The sequence below is a fragment of the Phyllopteryx taeniolatus genome, chromosome 20, assembly GCF_024500385.1.
Source record: "Phyllopteryx taeniolatus isolate TA_2022b chromosome 20, UOR_Ptae_1.2, whole genome shotgun sequence".
In the NCBI taxonomy this organism is placed as follows: Eukaryota; Metazoa; Chordata; class Actinopteri; order Syngnathiformes; family Syngnathidae; genus Phyllopteryx; species Phyllopteryx taeniolatus.
In genome coordinates, this window is record NC_084521.1 from 2,534,752 (window position 1) to 2,545,563 (window position 10,812).

General features: G+C 46.0%; 1 protein-coding gene across 3 annotated transcripts in view; it reads right to left on the reverse strand.

The window, feature by feature from the left end:
• drosha (drosha ribonuclease III) overlaps nucleotides 1–10,369 on the reverse strand; it is an 88,061-nt gene extending 77,692 nt beyond the window's left edge. Inside the window, exons 1-13 of one of the 3 annotated variants that reach the window (XM_061757596.1) lie at nucleotides 10,228–10,369; nucleotides 8,986–9,814; nucleotides 8,637–8,705; nucleotides 7,956–8,208; nucleotides 7,305–7,446; nucleotides 6,654–6,814; nucleotides 6,473–6,553; nucleotides 6,158–6,244; nucleotides 5,952–6,038; nucleotides 3,487–3,558; nucleotides 3,115–3,196; nucleotides 2,403–2,477; nucleotides 654–823 (exon numbers count right to left, since the gene is read on the reverse strand). In XM_061757596.1, coding sequence (XP_061613580.1) covers nucleotides 654–823; nucleotides 2,403–2,477; nucleotides 3,115–3,196; nucleotides 3,487–3,558; nucleotides 5,952–6,038; nucleotides 6,158–6,244; nucleotides 6,473–6,553; nucleotides 6,654–6,814; nucleotides 7,305–7,446; nucleotides 7,956–8,208; nucleotides 8,637–8,705; nucleotides 8,986–9,812 — 2,106 coding nt within the window. In that variant the 5' untranslated portion in view covers nucleotides 9,813–9,814; nucleotides 10,228–10,369. Of the gene's footprint in view, nucleotides 1–653; nucleotides 824–2,402; nucleotides 2,478–3,114; nucleotides 3,197–3,486; nucleotides 3,559–5,951; nucleotides 6,039–6,157; nucleotides 6,245–6,472; nucleotides 6,554–6,653; nucleotides 6,815–7,304; nucleotides 7,447–7,955; nucleotides 8,209–8,636; nucleotides 8,706–8,985; nucleotides 9,815–10,151 lie in introns of all 3 variants that reach the window. The other 2 variants (XM_061757593.1, XM_061757595.1) reach the window with 2 other exon arrangements.
• Nucleotides 10,370–10,812: the final 443 nt, after the last annotated feature.

A 10,812-nucleotide genomic window follows, 5' to 3' on the forward strand; every position in this document is an offset into this window, starting at 1 on the left:
TCCTAAATTGTCCCTCGGTCTGAATGCTTGTTTCTTAATACTGTATGGGCCCTACCACTGACTGGTGATCAGTTCAGGGTTGTACCCCACTTCGCTCACCACAAGTCAACTGGGATAGCACTCGAGGTCCCTCGTACCCCTAACGAGAAAATAGATGGACATTACCCTGGGAACTGTGATAAATAGAAGAATGATGAAGTAGAAGTGACGTCTTCTTTTAATCGACTGCGATGGGTAGTGTTCCGGGCCGATTTGATGTTGAACCCCTCCCCTCCCACCGACGACCCTGACAGCGACGATTCAGAGCCGCCTCGGGGAGGAGCAGACTCAATAAGTCACGTTCGACAAAGGTCGTTGGTATGCAGCACTTTAGCCGGCCATGACAGCGCATCACCTTCACCTGGACGCAATTACTGTACGGCCCCTCAAAGGCTGCTCCGACACAGAGGTGAGCTAGCGTCACGGTGACATTAACGTGGGGGCGAGGTGGGGGCGCCGAGCGCTGCACGAGGATAGTGACGACCAACGCCCTTGGGATATTAGGTGAGCGTGCCGGGACAAACGGCACACCAGGTTGTGGACGCCCTTGGACGGCCGTCCTATGGAGAGGAATGGAGAGGAAAAAAAAAAAAAAAAAAAAAGCCCTCGCTCACCGAGCCTGGGTTGGTGACGATCATGCCCTTGCACTCTTCCGCATACTTCTGCCACTCCAGCTCCTCCCACTGCAGCATGTCGGCGATCTCCTCCTCGGGGACCAGTGACTTGCTGCTGCGCAGGAGGTAGAGCAGCACCTGGTGCATGGACAGCACCTCCTTGCCACCATCTGCAGAAACAACTATTAGCTCAAATTGAAACACCTCGCAAGCAATTTGGAGGTACAAGCGGAAAAGACGCAAAGCTTTTTTTATCTTCACACAAAAAGGTGCCACAGAATATAATATGGCTGGACAAGTGTGCACACCCACTTGAGCAGTTCCAAAGAATCGTCAGTGTTGGCACAAAACCTTCAGGTTTCCACTAGAAAGTCAGTAGAAACAAAGTCAGAAAATGTCTACTAGAACAGCTGACCTTGATACCGGGTCATACCTAGCCACTTTAAATGGTGCCATGTGTGTGCTGACCTCAATTCAACATGACTTTAAATGTGATTGGTTAATTCTGAACACAGCAACATCCCTAATTATAAGGCGGATCCGCTGTTCTTGTAGGCTTTTTCTGACATTTTTTGGGGTTGTGTAGGCTTTTTATCTCCACTGTGTGTGTGTTTGTGTGTGCGTGTCAACATATAGAGGAACCTCTCGTGTTCAACACAATCCCATCCCAACCTCCGCCTGAGTCGCATTTCAAAACAAAAGCTCTCATAGGAAATTATGGAAATAATCAGTCACAGGTTTAACAATACAACAGGGCTAACAATACAGTCAACGCCGTATTGTAACGTATTCTGTATACCAGCGTTTTAAGTAACATTTTAAACTGTCAGGTAAGTGAAAACAAATAGGCTGTCTGATAAACTATGTCACGGTATAAAAACAACATGTTGCACGTTCCATGGCCGTTTTGAAATTGTACCAACTCTGTGTACCAATTTTGCGGTTTAGTTCCACAAGAGGGAAGTTATCATGTTAGCACAATAATCCAGAATAAATAGCACCCAAAAAAATCTTTAATGGTTAACATTGAACAAAATGTTTAAAACGAATTCAAAACCATAAATGTGAGCCGAATTGAAAGCAAGTATTGATGTATTTGAAAGAAAAGAAAAAGAGTCCCACCTCCACACACACAAGCACAATAAGATCAATCAAACTGCAAGGGAATGGTTCAATGAAAAGCGTTGAGGTCATGGGTCAAGTGCAGTGGGCTTAATAGACACTCATGCAACAATGATTGACCTCCATGTAACTGTGTTTGCACGTGGACACGCACACTGGGCACTGGCTACTGGAAATGCATTAGGACACCAATATAAATTCATGTCCACCCACTCTCACTGTAAACGCACACAGACAAACACTGCATTGGAGCAGTTTTGTGCTCTTTGTAAGAGGAGGCATATACGTGTGAGAGGCCAGCTAAATGGGGGGAGGCAGGGAGATAGAAATTGTTTATTGATGGAAGGCAGGTAGGTGGTTCCGCTGCCATAACAACCGGCCAGTGGGGAGAAGTATGTGCGGCAGTGCAGCTGCGCCATCTAGCGGGCGAAAGAGGTACTACGCTCTTTCCAGGAATGGAGTCAGTTTTGCTTAAAAATCAACTGGGCTGCTGGGCAGCCTGGTGACCTGGTGGTAAGCACATGGATGGATGGAAAAACAACTGCGCTTCCCTCTCCTTTAGAAAAGTGGACAACAAGACCATGCTGACCACCAGAGTAAGACGACGAGGTGATATTCACGACTCACCGGGTAGGAACCGAACAAAACGAGGCATAAAGTGGAAGCGCTGGGATCCGCCGGCATTATTCTCCCAATCTGGCCCTGGAATGGCATTGCAAAAAAAATGCTTGATTACAAATAGGCCATTTAACGAGCTTCATAAAGAAGGAATTTAAGTTTTGATGGTCAGTCGGTGGACTTTTTACACAATCTGATGTGGTTTTAGGGCTGGACGATTAATTGATTATACCGATTAATTAGAATTTGGATGATTTCTTTTTTGAATAGCTTTTTGGGGGCAGTTTACAAAAGCACAGTCAGTGTTGCCAGCTTATTCGGTCACTATATATTTTGCGACTTTTCGGACGCCCACCCCCCCCAGGAACTACTTTTCAATGACAAACGACAAATATTTCCCGCTAAGAAACAAACATCACCAGCAGAATCGTGTTCACATTATTTTGTGTTTGCCAAGAAAGATGACCGATGGAAGACATCACAGAGTCAATTGCATTGAAAATTGGCAAAGAAGTGTTTCATTCTAATTGTTAAAGTAGAAAGTTTAGGCCAAGGTATGTGCTTCCAAAACAAACATTTTGCACCAGATTTGACTTAAACGTCAACAGATTTGACTTTAAGGTGATATCGTCCAGCCCTAGGTGGCTGCTGAACATAAGTCCGAGCCGCAACGGGAAAGTGCGGAGCAACATTATGTTCTTCAGCCTCGAATGCGAGCTACCTGCGAGGTTCCAGTCGTACAGCTCCAGAATGTCCTGGAAGAGGTAGGAGGCGAACAGCTCCAGGCCTCGGACGCAGTAGTTCTGCAGAAGAGAGACGAGCGTGAGCGCTCGGCGGAGGCGGTGGCACACAATGAAGACCGCCATTATGCAAGCGAATCCGACTTTCCGACTTTATCGCGTAAGCCACCTTATCGACGCCATCGTCCCCCTCGCCTCTTCTAAAAGGATTAGCACCTCGGCTCAGGAGGCACTGAGGTGTGAGGGAGAGACGCGTGGCTCAGCGGCTCAGGCGTTCCAGATAAAAACAAAAAAAAAAAAAAAAAAAAAGGGGGTGAGAAAGGAGCGGTGAGATAAAAAGAGCTTGCACTGACCTCGGGTGCCATCTCCTCTATGAAGTGGATGGTGTAATCTATGTTGAAGCGGATCACCCGGCACAATGGAATCTGGGATGATGAAAGGAGGAGAAGAGGCCGTGAAGAAAGGACGCGCCGACTCATTAGCGCCGCGCTAGGCCGAGGTGACGGCTTTGCGAGGGAACTCGTTAAAAGCCCGACTTTGGCAAAGCGCCGTGCGCGACCGCGGGGCAACGACGCCGTGTACGTCTACGCTCGCGCTCGACATTTAAACAACTCAAATAACGCTAAACAGATAAGCCTGCCCCCCACCTAAACCCCCCGATCCCCCCTCCCGTTACACCTTCTTTGTTGTCCGAGCGGGGGCACTTTGTGAGATTAACCTGCGAGACACATCCACAGCGCTAACTCGCAGCGGGGTGAATATCGCAGCGCTCCGAGGCTTTTAATCCCCGCGACGCCACGAAGCGTTTACCCCCGGCTTTTAAAGGCGGAAGGCTTTAAATGATCCAGTTCAAATCGCGGCTAATGCTCGGGACGCTTCTCCTGCGAGAAATATTGACCCAGAGGTTTCATATGCAAATTAGCAGTAAAACATGCCAGGTTGTAAACTTTGCCGACAACTAGTTCCACTAGATGACCTCATTGGTGTTCAACAGAGCTTTTAAAAGTGCAAAAAGACATACTGACCAAAGGGTTTGTTATTCTAATTGGTAGTAAATTATAAATGTTTCCATGAAATGATTGTACAGCAGGGGTGTGCAAACCTTTGGTCTCAAGGGCAAGATTCGGTTTTTAAAACGGGACACATGGGCCAGGTCGTTCGGTATGTAAAATGGTTTATCGAGTAATACAATACCCATTCATTCAGATGCTTAATTGTATTATTTAATTATTCATTTATGCGAAATAACTAATTGCTTGACATTTGTTATATATGTAAAAATGCTTATTTTACTTACTTTTATGTGCAATAACATTATTAAATGTGATTTAAAAAAATAAATCACATTAGTTTATTTTCATGATAACATGATTCACTCATTTTTTTTTAGAATAAATGTAATTACACCTTTTAACAATAAATTAACCAACGAACTAATGAGAAATGAAAAAAAACTAATTTGAATTAACATTTTAACAGATTCTATTCACGAATTCATATATTCAGTCCGTTATGTACTGAAAAACTCAATTAATTCACTGTTTTTGTGCGCTTTCCAAAGTTGTAAGATAAAGCTCTCTCTAATACAAAAGTAAAAGTACTGTTCCTTCGTTATTTTCTGGGTATAAACACCGAGCCCTGCCACGAATAGCAAAAATCCGTGAGTAATAGACAACAACCCCACCCCCCCTCCAAAAAAAAAAAAAGGTTTAAACAAGATGGCGATAAAGCACTAAAAAGCAGGAGTATGGCCTGACTAAATGAAGCTCCTCCCCTCGCTTGGTACGCAAAACAAGATGGCGCCAAAGCAATATTTGTATATTTGGCGTGGCTTTTTTGGCAAATAAAGAGGATAATCTGTGAGTAGCTACATTTCACGAATAGTGAACCTGCATGGGAACACTGTACTTAACAGGACTTCGGCGCCATCTTGCGTCATCTCGGGGCCAAGGAACTATGTTGAAGTGAAGTGTCGACTGAAGATTACAAGAGCGTTGTCGCCGCATTCGCACGCGCGCGTCGGGTTGATTTTTTCCGTAATCAAATCGCATGCAAGACATTTATTTTTGAAAGGTAATGTTGGAAGATAAGTTTGAAATCATCATTAAGTGTTTTGGGATGACAATTTGTAATACATTTACAGTTAGCACTATTAATATTGGCAATTATAAACCTTTTTAGGCAGGTGTCAAATACTCGCAGGAGGGCTGGGTCCCTCGCGTGCAGTCAACGGATCATTTAAACGTACAAAAAAAAAACTTGGCTGGCGTTAGCGTTGAGAGGAGCTGTCTGAATGGGAAACTTTGCTGCTCTTTTACATGACAAATGTATTGAGTGCCCGTTTTGACTGACAGCTAATTAACTTTACCACAGACTGAACAAACTCAGTCACAGGGCGGGACTTTAAGGAGGACACGTCGATAGATTAAAGTGCCAATAAATAGTGAAGGCTGCCTCTAAATTCACTCCACACAGCGATAGGACAACCTAATTCCCATCATTGAAATACAAAAACAACTTAACGCTTGTTCAGGGCATTACAGCTGTAGAATATCACTCATTTAAATGAATAAAATACTCTCAATGATTAGTTTGCTTTACAAGCGATGAAACCAACTAAATTATGTTCTGGAAGAGCAAAGGGGCTTTTATTACACAACTATTTCCCATCCAAAATAATCTGTCAGAAAGCGTTAGGAATGAAATCACTTCGTGCAAAATGTAAGCCGTTTAAAATTCAAGCATTTCCACAACATTGACGCACATGTAGGAAGTTTCACATGAAAGTCTACGTTGCCATGGGGACGGGTGCGCTTACACTGGTGAGAGGAGTGTGGGAGAAGACGGAGAAGCCCTCGAAAAGATACTCGTGGTCGTCGTACTCGATCACTGTGGGACGGTCTGTCTGGGACACAAGCACGGGACAAGGACACCAAAACAACTATTGCAACAAATATGACACAACTCTTAATGTTTAAATACTTGGGATGGCAAATGTCTTGACGTTTAAGATGAAGTTAATACCAAGAAGTTGGTAGGAGGAGACACAGTTATCCGATAGTGGAACAACTTCCCGGCGTTGTTGTTCATCCCGCGACACAATTTGACAGACTGGAAAACACAAAATACAAAAAGTTAAGAGTTGACCGAAGATGGAAGGCAGGAAATGTAAATGTAACTGAACTGTTGAAGCCACTGTAACATAATGCACAGTTTGAACATTTAATTCAGAGAGTCTTTGTGTACCACGAGAAGAAGCCCGCACACCACACGACCACAAGAAAGAAATCAGCCACACCAAAGATGGCGGGATGAGGGGGAAAAAAATGCTCGTCGCACCTCCTCCCCTGGGTAGATACTGTGGCGGATGCCGGTGCGTCGGGCCTTGGCGCTGCACTTGCACAGAGGACCGTCGTTCATCTGGAAGCGAAGAAAACGTTAATACAGATCAGACACACCGATGCATCACTTTAACACCATTATCGTCACAACAAGGTTATAGAATCGAGGGGAAGCGGACCTGTCCCGGGTCGTTGTACCACAGCTCCTCGTGAAGTCGATCCGGGTGCGCTTTCTTCCTCTTGATCTCGGCAATGACGTCAAACAACTCCGAGTCCGAGCTGCTGGAGCAAGAGCTTCCCTCCCCGTCCGACTCGCACTCCGACTCGCTGCTGCTGTTGCCTAAAAGCACACAAGCTCATGTTCAGATTTTGCCAAGAAAACAAACAACATTTGAAACATGAAAGCGTTCCGCATCGATTTCGGTGGTTCTCAACCTTTATCGAGCCAAGGGACATACTTTGGAGAATGTAAAGAAATAAACTGGCTTTATGAAGTGTCATTAAGCCAAAAGTCAATCAACAGCTGAAAGTGCATCAGCGACTTTTTTTTTTTTTTTTTTTTTTGGGGGAAGTCATTGTCTTCAGAAATAATGATGATCTCACCTCAATTTACTCACGAATTAAAAGATTAAATATGGCTTCCGCCATTTAGTTGAACAGCAATTAATCGTACTGCCTGTCACTATACATCACTGGCATAGATAGATGAACAGGTGGATTCATTGTAGTAAATATATAATAGTTTTTTTCAGGCAAATTTTGTGAAATTACATCATTTCCGGCAGCACGTTTGTGGCTGGGGAAATCACGATTCTATTCTATATCCGCACCGGGATCCTCGTCCAGTTTGGTCTTCGGCGGTTCCCACTTGGGTCGAGACTCCTTGGCTCTCGTCTGCCTCTTTCCCAGCTCCTCCTCGAAGCGCTCGTAGAGGGCTCGCAGTTTACTCGTGCCGACGACGGTTGAATCTCCCTGCAGGAGGGGGGAAAAAAAATACAAAAATAAAAAGTGTATACTGTGAACCCCATAGGGACAGACACTTGCTGCGAATACTTAAAAAAGGAGAGTATTTAACACTAGGCCTAAATAAATTGCTTATATTGATAGTTTACACCGTAAATATACCACAAACTATGATTCCAAAACACTCGAATATGACTCAAAACTCATTTTACAGCATTACCCTTCAAATAAATGGCTTACGGATTTGGTTTTGAAATGTATTGTAGAATCGGCACAGCAAAAACACACATCCAAGTAAAGACTCTGCAACTCTAACTTTTACTAACAACTTTTAGCTCCTCCCCGAGATACAAACATCTTTTAACAGTCGCAATGTTATCACTTCAACATACTTTCTTGACACCAATTACAGCTTCAACGGCCAGGGGTTCACTGTAACTATAACGAGAATTTCCTCACACACTAAAAGAAACGTCGAAATGATGACCGAATGGAATGCTAATACTTAGCGTGAATACCACTTGATCCATGGGGTCGTTGGAGTAGAAGTTCTCAGCGTGGGTGCAGCGGATCCAGGCGGGCTTCAGCAGGTCGCCGTCGTCTTTCTCGTCCTCGCCCCGCTCTCGCTCGGCGCCGCTGACGCAATCCTCTGAATCTCTGCTCCGGCCGGAGGAGTAGCCGCGGTCTCGGCTCGGAGCCGACGAGCACTCGGACTGGCGGTCCCGCTCCTCCTCCCAGCGACTGCGCTTCCTGTCTCTGCTGCTCGAGCGACTTCGGATGGGGGGGTGGGAGGACAATGACAAAAAAGTGAGGGCAGATACATCAAATGTGAAGACGGAGATGCTAAATGTGACGATAGACATCAAATGCGACAACAGAGACAGAAAAATGTGACGGAGAGGTCTAACGTGACGACAGAGATGTTGAAAGTGACAACAGGTCTAATATGAGAAATTAAATGCCCCAAACGTCACATTTACATAGATTTGAAATGTGACAACAGAGACGTAAAGAAGTAGTAGTATGTTTTGTTTCGATAAAAACAAAAGGTAATTCGCTGAACAACAGCACCAAAAATTTGAAAATACATCTTTAAGCAAAATGTGGCATTACGTATATATTCGGGGTCTGTGATTAATCAAATTGATCAACTGACAGCCCTAACAAAACCAAAATTAGACAAGCCCAGCAGGTCATACCTGCGAGGCCTCTTTCGGTGTCGGTCAGGTGACGGGGACCTTCGAGTCTCTCGGTGTCGATAGCGCTCCCTATATGCACAAAAACAACAAAAAATTTAGAAACTGATGAACTTTAAGCGAGGGTTAGTCTTTCATACACCAATGTGGATTTACTTATGTATACTTCCAAGGTTGTTCCAATTAATTCTAGCAAGAACCCTCAATGATATCATTAAAAATTTATTTTTTTTTTTAAATATATATTTTATGGTTAATCATGGGCGAAACTTTTTAAAAACAAATCCTGCTCAAACCCATTTTTTATCCAACGGGATGCTTGCCGAACGTTTCAGCCTTTCGTGAAGTTTACCTGCTGCGATCGCGGCTTCGACGTGCACCGCCGGGTGAGCGTCCTCTGTCATACTCGGACCTGTACCTCGCGCCCTCGCTCCTGCCGTGCCTGTCCGGGCTCCTGTCGCGGTCCTTGCGCCCTCCGGGAACGTCCACGCGGCGCCTGTCCACATGGCCGGCGTAGCCCCTCTTCCGGTGGTCATCATGGCGATATCCTCGCTCGGGGGAGCGCCGGCCGCCATCGCCGGGCTTCTCGTGCTCGTACTGCCCCCTGTGGTGGAAACTCTGCTCGGGTTTGAACGAGCCGGGGTTTTGGGCGTATCCCGGGCTGAAGACAGGGGGAGGGAAGGGCGGGTGCGGAGGATGGGGGTAGCCCATGTGGTACGGAGGAGGGTAAGGCACGGACTGGGTGGGCACGGGGGGAGGCACGGGCGGGTGCGGCAAGGGCGGCGGGGGCACGGGCGGCATCATGTACGGGTGGTAGGCATTTTGCGGCATCTGTGAGCCGGTCATGGGAGTCCCTGGCAAGGGGGGAGGCGGAAAGCTAGGCGGCGGGTCAGGGAAGCCCTGCACAGGCGGCTTGGCGAAGGGCGGACGCACGGGGCACGGGTGAAGAGAGCCCGGCGTCGGGGGAGGCGCCGGCGGTGGGTACGACATGAAGTCGGGGTGCGGGGGCATGTAGCCGCTGCTGTTCCCATGGTAACCAGGCACGGCGGGAGCTTGAGGGTCGTAGTGGTACGAGGGTACCGCGGGCTGAGCTGGCGGGGGCCTCAGGTTGGCGGCTCTGTAGTTTTGGCCGGGCGGCATTCCTCGCCTGGGACCCCCGCGGTCTTGATGGAAAGACATGACTATTGGATGAGGGGAAGGGGGGAAAAAAGGGGGTGGGGGGGAAATTGGTGAAATATGCCCTTAACAACAACACGAATCACAGCAATAGAGCTTTTCATCATGTTTGTAAAGGTTATTGCAAGCCTAACTAGCTCGAACAACATTTATGAAAGGAATGGAACAAACAATTCTTGAATTCACGCTCATCAAGATAAGAGCCAAAAAAAAAAAAAAAATGTATCGACAATCAAAGTATTCAGAAATCAAAGTCAAAAGCGAAATGTTTGCATATTGTTAAAACACAAGAAATCGCACAGAACATCGGTGAATTGGCGAGCCAACTTGCTAGCGACCTACCGGCTACGCCAAGCAAGACTACGTGAAATATTTGACCTTATCATTGAACAACCACGATGAAGGCCCGGATATGCACCTCACCGAAGCCTTCTCGTAAAGCGCTCGAATCCAAATGACGGGTGAAATCGAGCAGGTTATGACGACGTTTGCTAGAATGAAGACGACTGCAGTGTTTCCAGCGTCCGAGCAGTCCGTGTTTCCAGCCAGAATGCTTACGAAGAGACTCTCCAAAGGGCCAATCAGAGACCTGCATTTTGGTGACTGGCCAATGATAACGCATCGTGATGTTTCACTTCTGGTGTTCACCAATTATCTGCTCAACCGTGTTTCAAGTCGGAAGGGTTACATGAAGACGCACGCATGGACCAATCACAGGCCTCTCTTTCGATAACTGCCCAATGGCAGGAGGCTGTGTGGTTTACTTTCTGTATGCATTTACACGTGCGTCTATACAGCCTAAAAAATAATTGATTTACTTACAGCAGGTAAATAAATTAAATAAGGTTGTTATGGAGCTTAAATTTAACGGTTTGCATTAGTAGCACTGATCTCCACTTTTAGAGCGACGGAAAAAATATTGGGTACACCTGCACATCTTGAGGAGGTGCGTACAAAATTACACTGATTTGACGATAACAATGACATTTTTTTTCGATGTAGC